At 35.1% G+C, this 13262-nt stretch overlaps 2 protein-coding genes across 3 annotated transcripts; one reads left to right on the top strand and one right to left on the bottom strand.

Moving 5' to 3' along the window:
• The first annotated feature begins 3630 nt into the window (after positions 1–3630).
• cnbpb (CCHC-type zinc finger, nucleic acid binding protein b) lies at positions 3631–8781 on the top strand. Of its 2 annotated transcripts, none has more exons than XM_067388735.1 (5): positions 3631–3763; positions 4930–5054; positions 5130–5195; positions 7445–7643; positions 7720–8781. In XM_067388735.1, the coding sequence occupies exons 2-5, from the start codon at positions 4952–4954 to the stop codon at positions 7835–7837; spliced, it is 486 nt and encodes a 161-aa protein (XP_067244836.1). In that variant the 5' UTR covers positions 3631–3763; positions 4930–4951; the 3' UTR covers positions 7838–8781. The 2 variants fall into 2 exon arrangements, with proteins under 2 accessions (XP_067244836.1, XP_067244838.1); XM_067388737.1 differs by lacking the exon at positions 3631–3763 and adding an exon at positions 3800–4142.
• A 3055-nt stretch (positions 8782–11836) lies between these two features.
• LOC137021290 (ecto-ADP-ribosyltransferase 4-like) lies at positions 11837–12709 on the bottom strand. Its single transcript, XM_067387567.1, has one exon. The coding sequence runs from the start codon at positions 12707–12709 to the stop codon at positions 11837–11839; it is 873 nt and encodes a 290-aa protein (XP_067243668.1).
• Between the last annotated feature and the right edge of the window lie 553 nt (positions 12710–13262).

The raw sequence follows: 13262 nt of genomic DNA, 5'->3' as shown, positions 1-13262 counted from the left end.
GGGTGGTTAGGATTGGAGGCGGAGCAATGATGAGGGGGTGTGTTTGTTTGGGTTGATTTCAAATATCAACAGTGTTCAACAGCGTTTTTGAAATATCGCTTACCCCACCTTTAATAAATCTTATATTTCAGGATGGTCCAGCCAAGAGCTCGTCTGAGAACAGCCGCAGTGATGCAATGACTCTACTGATTGCTGATTGGCTCTTTTATGTTGAAGGCGGGACTTATTCCACCATATTGTGATTTGCACTTTCTTCAATTCATATTAATATGATTTGAATGACCATCTTTATATATCTAAAGTCTTGAGTTTGACGTAGACAGAAAGATACAGAACTGTAACTCATTATTTTTTAAAATAATGCATTAAAATATTGTTATCTTTTTACTTTTTATGGAAAGTAATGCATTACACTGGGCTTGCTTTGTTTTTTAAAAGCAAAAAAATTAAATGTAATGCAAATGTAATCTGAAAAGTAATCTTATTATGTAACTCGCGTTACTTGAGTAACACTGATTGTGGCAAACATATATTTGCACACATTAGATTTCTGAGAATATTAAAGACCAAGAAGACGAATACATTTTTAACACTTTATTTTGCTCATAATGTAGCTCTATATTAGGTCTATTTTTGTATTTTTTTCCCCTGTATTACACAATAGGTAAGGACATCTAAAACATTCAGCACCCATTTTAATTTCACAAGAGTAACAGATTCTACATTATGTTTTAATTTTGTGTATTCATATGATTTGAACTATTATTTACTAGCTTTTTATGTATTTTTTCAAACAAAAAATATATTTTTCTGACATAACAGTGCCACCACTTGGCCACAGCAACACATTACTTCAAGATTTGTATGATTGTATAATGCATAACATCATAAAATGGCATCAAATGAAACATATTAATCTTGGTCCAGCACTATATCACACGTCACCAGTCAAATGACCACCAAAACTGTTCAGTTTTGACCTTATTGAATAATGATGATCTATACAAATTCCTTGTATTACTTTAATGCAAGAGTTGTATTTTTTTGATCCAAGATGTAAGACTACAATCATCATCTTTAGCTTATTGTTGTGGACAGAACAGATCATGTTAAACAGCTTATAACATCGTCACATGAATCACCTGAATCAAGAAGTGCTGCTGAAATCCATCCATGAGATTATCTTCTCATATCCAACCATAGGCCCATCAGATGTTTGATTCTTTCTCTTCACCCCCATTCTCAGGCCAAAGCCAAATAATTTGGGACTTTTCTCCTATAGTGCAAATTCTGCTGACAAACGGGCCCAGTGTGCTCTGGCTCAGTCCTCTCTGTAAATCCCAGGGCATCTCAAATGCACTCGCTCTCATAGAGACAGAGGCGGGGAGAGCAGAGAGCAGGACTTCTGGCACAGATTTAAGGTATTCCCTCAAGCTTGCATCATCTGACAACAACAGCAGGCTATACGGACAAACAGAGACGCTCCAGGACAGGTGCTCATGCAGTGCTGGGCTGAACTTAGATATGTTTGATCATTTATATCTGAGCCACAAGCAGGGATTTGTTTCATCCCATGTTCATTAGCAGCAATCATCTTTGTATTTTGCATCTATTTGCTATTTTTTGTGAAAATATATGTTGATGAGCGTGCACATACTGAGATACACAAACCACCTTAACAGTAGAGATGACCGCAGCTCTGAACGTATTGATTCTGCTGGAATATTCTGCTCCATCAGTAAGTCGACTCTGCTGTAAAAGCCTTCAGGACAGCAGTATCTCTCTCTCTCTCTCCAGACTCCTGGTCTCCCTGACAGGTGCATTCCTATAAACAATAAAGAAATATGGAAATATATTTTTATGTTGGTCAGCTAGAGGAATCCAGTCATGGATGAACATCTGTATGTATTATTTATTCTAAAAACACTGTCACAAACTACTAGTGAATGCAGCAGAATGAATAATTTATCTGGGTGGCTAGCCATAAACAATGTACAACTTTTTGAATCAATCTATCTGTGTGTGTGTGTGTGAGAGAGAGAGAGAGAGAGAGAGAGAGAGAGCGTGTGTGTATGCATGTGTGTTAGAGAGTGTGTTTGTTTGTGTGTGTGTGTGTGTGTGTGTGAGAGAGAGTGTAAGAGTGTATAAATGTGTGTTTGTGTGTGTGTGTGTGTGTGTGTGTGTGTGTGTGTGAATGTGTGTGAGTGTGTGTGTGCATATGTAACAGTGTGTATAAGTGTGTGTATGTGTGAGTTAAGAGTGTGTATGTGTGTGTGTGTGTGTGTGTGTGAGAGAGAGAGAGAGAGAGAGAGAGAGCGTGTGTGTATGCATGTGTGTTAGAGAGTGTGTTTGTTTGTGTGTGTGTGTGTGTAAGAGAGAGAGAGAGAGAGAGAGTGTAGGGTTGTATGTGTGAGTGAGTACATGTAAGAAATTGTGTGTGTGTGTGTGTGTGTGTGTGTGTGTGTGTGTGTATGTGTGAGAGAGAGAGAGAGAGAGAGAGAGAGAGCGTGTGTGTATGCATGTGTGTTAGAGAGTGTGTTTGTTTGTGTGTGTGTGTGTGTAAGAGAGAGAGAGAGAGAGAGAGTGTAGGGTTGTATGTGTGAGTGAGTACATGTAAGAAATTGTGTGTGTGTGTGTGTGTGTGTGTGTGTGTATGTGTGAGAGAGAGTGTAAGAGTGTATAAATGTGTGTTTGTGTGTGTGTGTGAATGTGTGTGAGTGTGTGTGTGCATATGTAAGAGTGTGTATATGTGTGTGTGCATATGTAACAGTGTGTATAAGTGTGTGTATGTGTGAGTTAAGAGTGTGTATGTGTGTGTGTGTGTGTGTGTGTGTGCATATGTAAGAGTGTGTATAAGTGTGTGTATGTGTGAGTTAAGTGTGCATATGTGTGTGCATGTGTATAAGTGTGTATGTGTGAGTTAAGAGTGTGTTTATGTGTGTGTGTGTGAGTTAAGTGTGTATATGTGTGTGTGTGTGTGTGTGCATATGTAAGAGTGTGTATAAGTGTGTGTATGTGTGAGTTAAGAGAGTGTTTATGTGTGTGTGTGTGTGTGTGTGTGTGTGTGTGTGTGTGTGTGTGTGTGAGTTAAGTGTGTATATGTGTGTGTGAGTTAAGAGAGTGTTTATGTGTGTGTGTGTGTGTGTGTGTGTGTGTGAGTTAAGTGTGTATATGTGTGTGTGTGTGTGCATATGTAAGAGTATGTATAAGTGTGTGTATGTGTGAGTTAAGAGAGTGTGTATATGTGTGTGTGTGTATATGTGTGCGTGCATATGTAAGAGTGTGTGTGAGTGAGTACATGAAAGAAAGTGTGTGTGTGTGTGTGTGTGTGTGTGTGGTCCTGGTAAACCCTTGGTAATATCCGAAATCCTTGTTCTTGTGGGGACATTTCTGGTCCTCATGAGGAAAACTGCTGATAATTTAAAGTGATGCTTTCTGAAAATGTAAACATACAGGAGCTTCTCAGTGATGGTTATGATGGTCAGGGGAGAGAATATACAGTTTGTACAGTATTAAAATCATTGTGTCTATGGAAAGTCCTCATAAAACATGGAAACCCAGCGCATGTTTGTGTGTGTGTGTGTGTGTGCGCGCGCGTGTGTGTGTTTGTGTGCGTGTGCGCGTGCAGAATGCGCGGGCCGTGTGCAGAGCGCGGTGGGCGGGGCAGCAGGACTCGGCCGCGAGCGTGTCGTGCGCAAACCGCGTGTGGCGCAGCGCAGAGAGGAGGAACCGAAAATAAACAGCAACGAGTCACGTCGCCGAGGTGAGTTCCCTTAAAGGACGAAAATACGACATTTAACTCGATGCATATGGTGTGGTGACATCGTCACGGTCTCGGAGAGTGTCTCCGCTGTCTCGAAAGGCCAGGGCTGTGTTTGTGAGGCGAATCGTTCAGGTTGAATGTGTCCAGAGAGGTTCAGAAGTGATATTTTCTGACGGCGCACTTTGGCCTACTGCGACAGGCTGCGAGCGGGAAAGTCACGCCATTCCACCGATCCGTCGCAGTTTTGCGATGGCGATATATGAAATTAGCGAATGCCGTTATCGACACATAGCTGAAGGATAGATATAATGTCGTCGCGGGACTGGATGGTCTCCCTAAGGGTGAGAGAGGGTCTGTGGGAACCAGCGTGATGGACCGGGTGAGTGGACAGGCCAGATATCAGCCCTGAAGAAGACTACTGCTGATCTTCATCAGGTTTTCATCTTGTTTTGAGTAGTGCGGTGAGATTCAGAGACGCTGTGACTCAGTGTGTTTTAATAATGTTTGCACAGCAGTTCTGTCCACAATAGGCGCGATCGAACATCTGAATTGTTTGTATTTTGGCATCGTTTGCGCGTTCCGAACATCGCTGCGATTTTAATCTTTCGCACTAATGATACTCAAAAACGCAGGTTTTTGGTATGTTCGAGTAGTTTATGGATAACATGTGTTTTAATGTGATTTCTAACAGCTGACAGTTGTTGTGAAGCCCGATTCGTGAACGAATGAGTCGAATCTTTTTAAGGAATCGATTGAATCGGTTCTCGAATGAACAACTCGCTGAAACCGTTAACGTTTTCTTTAAAAAGTAACGATTACAGTAACGATTTTTTTATTTTAATGGATAAATAGCAGTAATATAAAAAAATAACACGAGTTTTTTTTATATATAATATTATTAAATACTACAAAAACTTTGTTTGAGGATTGAGCATTGTTGTTTAAAGTAAATGCAAATTATATTTGGTTTACAGCCGTTAAGTAAAATTTAATAATTTGATCTAATTAATGTAGATTGATCCACTGAACTTTTTTGTTGCCATTTTAGCTTTATATTTCTACTACTTTTAGGTTTCGAACACAATGATGTCAAGGAACTCTTTATACACACCATATAGCAGTTTATTTCCATTAATTTGAGTGTTTTTAATCTCTTTGTCTCTCAGTCGTAGGGAGCAGTCAGAGGCTATGAGCAGCAACGAGTGTTTTGGTTGCGGCCGCACTGGCCACTGGATCAAGAACTGTCCAAATGCTGGACGTGGACGTGGCAAGGGCCGTGGCAGGGGGAAAGGTGAGAGCCGGTCCATATTATGAGTGGATCCTAAAGCTGGTTTGGTGAATAAAGTGTTTCTCCTGCTCCCGCTAGATCTTTTCTGCTATCGCTGCGGAGAACCGGGCCACGTTGCGCGGGACTGTGAGAGGACTGAGGATGGTAAGGATGCGAAATGTGCTCTGATTGATTGTTACGTGTTTTGAATGTAGAGATTTCACATCTCAAGACATTCATTTAGCTTTTTATAGTGTTAAGTCAGGTTTATTAAAGTTAACTAAAACTAAAGCCATAAAAAACAATTAGTTACTTGAAATAAAATGCAAAAAAACTTCAGCAATTTTCTGTGGCACAATTTTTTCTTTTGTTTTACACAATGTAATACTAAAATAAAATATTAAAAAAACAAAATCTAACAAAAACATACAAAAAATGTAAAAAAAAAAATAAATAAAAAATAACTTAATTTAAAACCAAAATATACTAATAACTGTTTTTTTGAAAACCATAAAAAAAATTGATACTTGAAATAAAAAGTTAACTGAAATAAAGTACAAACAAAAAATATTTAATCTTTTTCCCATGGTAACATTTATGTTTTTATTTAGTTTTACATGATGTACTACTAAAATTTCTAAAACAAAAAAACAAAACAAAAAAAAAAAAGAATACTAAAAATGTAACTAAAATTAAAAGGAAAACATAAAAATAAGTTTTTTTGATACTTGTAATAAATAAGTTAACAAATAAAATGCAGTTAAACATTATTTAATCTTTTTCTCATGGCAACTTTTCTTGTTTTTCATCAGCAAATTACTTAAACTAAAATAAAAATGAATAAAAATTATGCAGACATTTTAAAAAACAATAAAAATGAAAAGAAAAAAAAACAATATAATTACTAAAAATGTAACTAAAACTTAAATTGAATGGAAAATGTAAAAATAAAAACTGAAATTACTATGAAAACCATAACCATTTTCGTTACTTGAAATAAATAAGTTAACTGAAATAAAATGCAAATAAACATTATTTAACCTTTTTCCCATGGCAACATTTTTTTAAATTTAGTTTTACATGATATACTACTAAAATTTCTAAAATTTAAAAAACAAAAACATAGAAGAAATTACTAAAAATCTAACTAAAATTAAAAGGAAAATATAAAATAAAATAAGTTTTTGAAAACCATAAACATTTTTGTTACTTGAAATAAAAAAATAACTGAAATAAAATACAAAATAAACATTATTTTTTTTTTCCATTAGATTTACTTAATGTACTACAAAAATTACTAAAACAACTGAAATAAAAATGAATAAATTATGTAGACACTAAAAAAACAAAGTAAGAGAAATACAATATAATTACTAAAAATGTAACAAACTAAAATTGAATGGAAAATGTAAAAATAAAAACTGAAATTATTTTGAAAACCATAACATTTTTGTTACTTTAAATAAATCAAAGTTAACTGAAATAAAATACAAATAAACATTCAACCTTTTTCCCATGTCAACTTTTTTTTGTTTTGTTTTACATGATGTACTACTAAAATTTCTAAAACTAAAAAAAAAAAAAAAAAAAAAACATACAAGAAATTACTAAAAATCTAACTAATATTAAAAGGAAAATATAAAAATAAAAAGCAATTTTATTTTGAAAACCATAACCATTTTTGTTACTTTAAATGAAAAAAAAAAAACATTTAATTTTTTCCATTAGTTTTACTTAATGTTTAAACAAAACTGAAATAAAAATTATGTAGACATTAAAAAAACTAATTAAAAAGAAATAAAATGTACAATATAATTACTAAAAAGTTAAATTAAAATGAAGACAACTAAATTTGTTAATATTTATACAAATGATTAATAACTATAGTAGTCACTTTTAAAGTATTCTTAAGTTTGAATTCTGACGAGTAAAATTCAATAAAAAAAATGTTTATATTGGTAACACTTTATTTGTGTGTGTTACATATGTTACATGTACTTACTGTAGTAATAACAGTAATTTTTGCATAATTACATGTTGTTAATTAATTTCTCAGTACTTAAATGTATAGTTACACTAACAAGGATACCTTAAAATAAAGTGTAACCTTAATCTGTACAATATTCATATCCATTCAGCATACAGTTAGTTGACATGGTGCATTTATAAAAAAAAAAAAAAAATTCATGCATCTGACAACATGTAGAAACTGTACATCGAAAAAGTCTTTATTCACACAGCTGATGCATTTAAAAAGAACCAATAAAGGGAAAAAGTGGCAAATTGGCGAGCCGTCACAGCGAAGATAGAGGTAGCAATGTTTTAAAGAGGATCTATTCTGTTTCCCTCGAGTTTTCTTCATAATTTTCCTCATTTAAATAATTCATCAAGGGTATCGCTCTCGTGTTTTGCAGCGTGCTACAACTGTGGCCGAGGCGGTCACATCTCCAGGGACTGCAAGGAGCCCAAGAAGGAGCGGGAGCAGGTCTGCTACAACTGCGGTAAAGCCGGTCACATGGCCCGCGACTGCGACCACGCCAACGAGCAGAAGTGCTACTCCTGCGGCGGCTTCGGACACATCCAGAAGGGCTGCGAGAAAGTCAAGTGCTACAGGTGAGGAATGACGGTATGAGAACGCTGAAGGCTTCAGATGTGAACGGGCCTGATCTGTGGCTTTCGCTCCTCGCAGGTGCGGCGAGATCGGACACGTCGCTGTCCAGTGCAGCAAGGCCAGCGAAGTCAACTGCTACAACTGCGGAAAATCCGGCCACGTGGCGAAAGAATGCACCATCGAGGCCACCGCTTAATCCCGTCTCCTTGCTCGCCCCTCCTTTTTCTGATTGATGGTTGTATTATTTTCTCTGAATCCTCTTCACTGGCCAACGGTTGGCAGATAGAGGCTATTCCCAGGCCAGTGAGCTCTTGACATGTAAAAGGAGGAAAGGGGTGGAAAAAAACTTTCCACTTTCTGCATTTAATACAAAAAATGTTTATGTTTAGTTTGGTAGAGGTGTAATGTATAATGCTTTGTTAAAGAACCCCCTTTCCATGCCACTGGTGAACAGGGATGTTGAGTGAAGAACGTTAGTCGGCTAGGCCTCGAGAGGCTCGTGGAACGCGGCCTCGGAGAGATCGGAAAAAAAACAAAACAAACGACGGTAAAAAATAACCACACAGATCAGGGAAGCGCCGAACGCTTCTGAATGATTTGCAATTTTTTGTTTTCTCAATGAGACTGAGGTAGCCTACGAGTGATTGAGCAGCACAGGACACACACGGTCGGCTCTGTCCAGGCCGGACCAGCAGTACGCAGCTATGTGGAGAAAAAAAAAAACGTAACGTTTAATATAAAGCAGACAACTTTATAGCATATTCAGAAAGTGATAACCTTTGTAAAACATGTTTGGCTGTTTGGTCGTTCAGGAAAACATAGTTCATGATCCCGAGCGATGCGGATGGAGTTTAGGTCGTTCTACCCGAGGTGAAAACTTCAGTAAAATAACAATGAAAGAAGAAGAAGAAGAAAAAAAAGGGGTCATAAAACAGATTCGGAGTTAGAAGAAAGGTGAATGTTTTCACAGAAATCAAAATGTTATTTTTGTACAATATCACTTAGACTACTCTAAAAATAATAATAATAAAAAAACTATCATTTGCTTGTACTCAGTTTTTAAGTCGGAAGGTAAATGCAACTGAAGTTCTAGGACATAGAAATGTAATTTTAAACTATCAATAAATCTGGAGGAGGAAGGGGTGTACAGACTGAAGCTTCTTTTCTGAGTTGTGTCTTTACTCTCCAGCACATGCATACATTTATCACTGTTTTATTTGAGATGTTTTTTCCATCTGCTGCGCATTTTATCATATGTTTTCAATATATAATCAATATATACAATCAGCTCTCGTGGCATGATTTTGTTTCTCATGAAAATATTTTTTTTATATTTTAAATGTAAAATAATAATAAAAGATTAAGAAGAAAAATATAAAAGATTTGAAGAGAAAAGGTGAATGATTTCACAAATAAAAATGTTTTTGTATATCACAAACTATAAAAATAATAAAATATGATATGCACAAAACTTTAATGTTTTAAAAAGTGTGTATATATATTTATTTATTTAAAATAAGTTTCATTTGTTCACCAAAGCTGCATTTATTTAATTAAAAATACAGTAAAAACAGCAATATTGTGAAATTTTATTACAATTTAAAATAACTGATTTCTATTTGAAAATATTTTACAATGTAATTTATTTCTGTGATCAAAGCTGAATTTTCAGCATCATTACTCCAGTCTTCAGTGTCACATGATCCTTCAGAAATCATTCTAATATGATGATTTGCTGCTCAACATCAATCAAAATCATTAACACTGAAATATTACAACTGTATTAAATAATGTTACGAGGTTGTTTTAAATATTTTTTGAATAAATGTTGGGGAAATATTACACTTTTAAACATAAAACTAAACCGCCAGTAGGTGGCGGCAGATGACTGTCTTAATGAGTGAGTGATTGAGTCATTCATTCAAACGATTCATTCAAACGGCCGATTTACTCTAAACAGAAGGGAACATCCCTATGTCTCACTCCCTGAAGGGCAGATCCCTTGAAGAGGGACTTTGGAGGAAGCAGGGCACTTGTGTGCTGTCATGTAGCCATTTTGAACACTTGGTGAAGGGAGCCAGCACAGTCCATCAGCTGATTAGCTGTTCTTACACATATTGCTGTTAACATAGCTGATGCAAATACATTATAATGCAAGTACATTAAATATAGGCCTATACATGTGTGTGTGTGTGTGTGTTCTCAACTTTAAAACTTGCCGTCTCATCTTTGGACAGTGCATTACTTAACACATTTCTTACCTATGAAACTTATTTAAACATAACATGACAAAAATGTGTGAAATACATTCATGAATCACATAAAAGTGTGCACAAAGGTGGGTGTGGGTAACCGTCATCATGTATATGTTGTTTTTTTTTTTTCTTGCACACTGTGTGCAGAATTATTAGGCAAGTTGATTTTCTGATCATATTTTTTTTCCAAGCACATTTTACCAATTCCAATCCACATCAATCTTAATAACTACTATTAATATTGTTTTTAATCCTTATAAGTGATATATAATTGTTCATGAAGGCTGGAAATGAAAAATGCCCTATATTCAGGTGTGCAGAATTATTAGGCAGGTTTTGTTTTACAGATAAAATGAGCCAAAAAACAGATTTAACTCAGACTGAAAAGTCAAAAATGATTAAATACTCATGAGAAGGACGCAATACTAATGTAATACTAGAAATTGCAAAGTTAAAGCATGACCATTGGACAGTGAAATGCTCATTGGGTCAGCGGGGTCATACAAAAACAGCTGGAGAAGAAAAGACACGTTAACTGCAAAATAATTAAGAATTAAGGTGAAGAATTAAGTGTGAAACCATCAGGAACCCTTTAGTCTCCAGCGCCACCATTTCCCAGTACTGAAACCTACCTGGAGTCTTCAGAAGTGTGAGGTGTCAGGATCTCAGAGACTTAGGATAGGTGAAGAATCCTAAAAAATGATCCGCTCTTAATAAGAATCACAAGCTGAAGTGTTATAAAGTACATGAAGACTGGGTTTTTATAGGCCTTATAGACAGACAGCTTGAGAGTGACTCCTGAAGGACCAGCACCACATCCTCTTGTACCACTGTTTGAAGAATTTATCTTCCAGAATCTGGCAGGAAGTTTTGGAAGATCATTTTTAGTCCTTATCATTTTGTTATACAGTGCTCTAATCTATTGTATTTCTACATTTGTAGGAAAACAAACACAAACATCCACACAAACTGCTCAACTTCACAAGTTTGTATTTCTATCAACAGGATTACAATCTGTTCTTTGTAAATCTGCCTCTTTTTCATGGAAGAGCATGGCTGGAAGGTGTAATGCTCTCACTTCTATAATAGTTCCTTTCAGTCATCAGGACAGAGAAACATTATGATAAACTTTTGAGAACTAAAGAAAAACTCTCACTTTCATTCTCACATTTGTTTATTTGACAACAGGAACTGATTGTTGAGGATGATATGAAAAACAATAAGATATCATTAAATTACGAGAAAAAAGTCGTAAAATTATGAGAACGAATTCATAATTTAACGACTTTTTTCTCATAATTTAATGACTTTATTCTCAACATTTTATCTCGACTTTTTTTCTCGAAATTTAATGACATTTTTCTCATAATTTAACAAATTTGTTCTCGTAATTTAACGAATTTGTTCTCGTAATTTAATGACTTTTTTCTCATAATTTAATGACTTTATTCTCAACATTTTATCTCGACTTTTTTTCTCGAAATTTAATGACATTTTTCTCATAATTTAAAAAATTTGTTCTTGTAATTTAACGAATTTGTTCTCGTAATTTAACGAATTTTTTCTCGTAATTTAACGAATTTGTTCTCGTAATTTAATGACTTTTTTCTCAACATTTTATATCGACTTTTTTCTGAAGTTTTTTCTCGAAATTTAACAACTTTAATCTCGAGATGGTTTTATTTTTTTATTCTTGCTTGGCCCTAATCCTCTTCCATAGAGTAGTGTGTTATTAAGAGAGAAAAAAATCAAATTTCAGAAATAACCTGTCATGCAAGTCAAGTCACTGTCAAGTAGGACGTTTGATTTACTTTTAAAGCTTGTCAGTTTTATAGCTTGATTAAAAGTTATACAATATCATAGAGCATTTTTTAAAATTTAATTTTAATTTGCAGAAATTCAATAAAAGACATTTTAGCATTTGCATTTTCTTTAAGTTTTTAAAGAATATTTGTTTTGTGTTTGATTAGAGCACAGTTCAGATTACTTTTCCCCCCAACACTTTTCAACACAAACACTTTACTACACCAATCATTTGTCCTGACATCAGTGACTTTAAATATCTCATAAGGAGGAATCAGCACCTCTTCCTCAATATAAATAGAATATTTTGTCAACTCAGCACCTTCATAATCATTGATTTCAAAACAAGTTCCAGTTTCAGAACGTTTTCCAGGAATCTTTGCATATTTCTGCGCTTCACTTTTATCAAGAGAAAAGGATGCAAATGAGCCGAAACGAAATGTGATGCCTTTTTCTCCCACAAATTTAGAATCTGTACCACGATAAATAGTTGAATAACTCTTCTTTTGTGTTTTCTTCAGAATCTGTAGTGCTTTTGTTAACAGAAAGTGAAGTGAAAACCATGTAAATGTCTCGTCTTTGTAATTTTTTTTACCAGTACGAACTGCTGCATTGAAGTCTACATATACTCTATTCGAAGTGTACACATACATAGCAATTAATTGTTTCCTGGTCAAGTTATCTTCTCCTGCTTTGAATTGATTTTCTCCAGCTTCCCAAACATCTTTAAAGTCTTCAGACTTTTCTAATTCTTTCTCTAGATATTCTGTGTCCACCAGTTTCTTCATTTTTTCTGTACAACCATCATACAGGTCATCATCATACTGGTCATCGAAAGAGTCCGGTGCCATATCCAATGTTATCTCTTCAGCAGCAGCTCTGTGATCCTGCAGCCACACGATCATAATGATCACATGATCAGTATTAATGTCTGTAATATTCATACCAGAACACAAGCTTACCTGTCCTAGAGCAGATAAAATGAGAAGAGCTTCAATGATCAGCAGCATCTTGATTTAATAGTAGATCTAGTGAAGAACAAATGCTGAAAGACAACCAGAAACACATCTGTCACTGAATTTGTGCAAAAACTGTAAACATGTGCACCATACATTGGTATTTTCTGTCAGATAGCAGTATGTCTGAAATAATCTCTTGTGATGTTCGCTGATGGAAGTGTTATTTTGACCTTACCTGAGAATACTCTTGTCTCTCTTTGTTGTTTTTCAGGAGCTCAGGTGTAATGATGAGAGGAGAGAAGAAAGAAATTCACTCACAGCCAACAGCGATCTTCAAACCAAGAGATGGGAAAGCTTGCCTTTTTATATTGGATATGATGTGTGTGCATTGTACAATAAGGAGAGGAGGATGCAAATGATCCAGAAGAATATTCTGGACACGCAGGTTCATTATCAAATTCTACGTGATACCATAAGTGGACTTGCAGCCATTTTGTTTTTCTTATCAATCTGTGGTTTGTGATCATATAAAGGTATGTGAATACCATGTTTATGTTATAACTTTGTATTGTTCTTTATCACTACCAACAGTTGTAGTCAAATA

The sequence above is a fragment of the Chanodichthys erythropterus genome, chromosome 6 (assembly GCF_024489055.1).
Source record: "Chanodichthys erythropterus isolate Z2021 chromosome 6, ASM2448905v1, whole genome shotgun sequence".
In the NCBI taxonomy this organism is placed as follows: domain Eukaryota; kingdom Metazoa; phylum Chordata; class Actinopteri; order Cypriniformes; family Xenocyprididae; genus Chanodichthys; species Chanodichthys erythropterus.
This window is presented reverse-complemented; position numbering and strand designations above follow the sequence as displayed.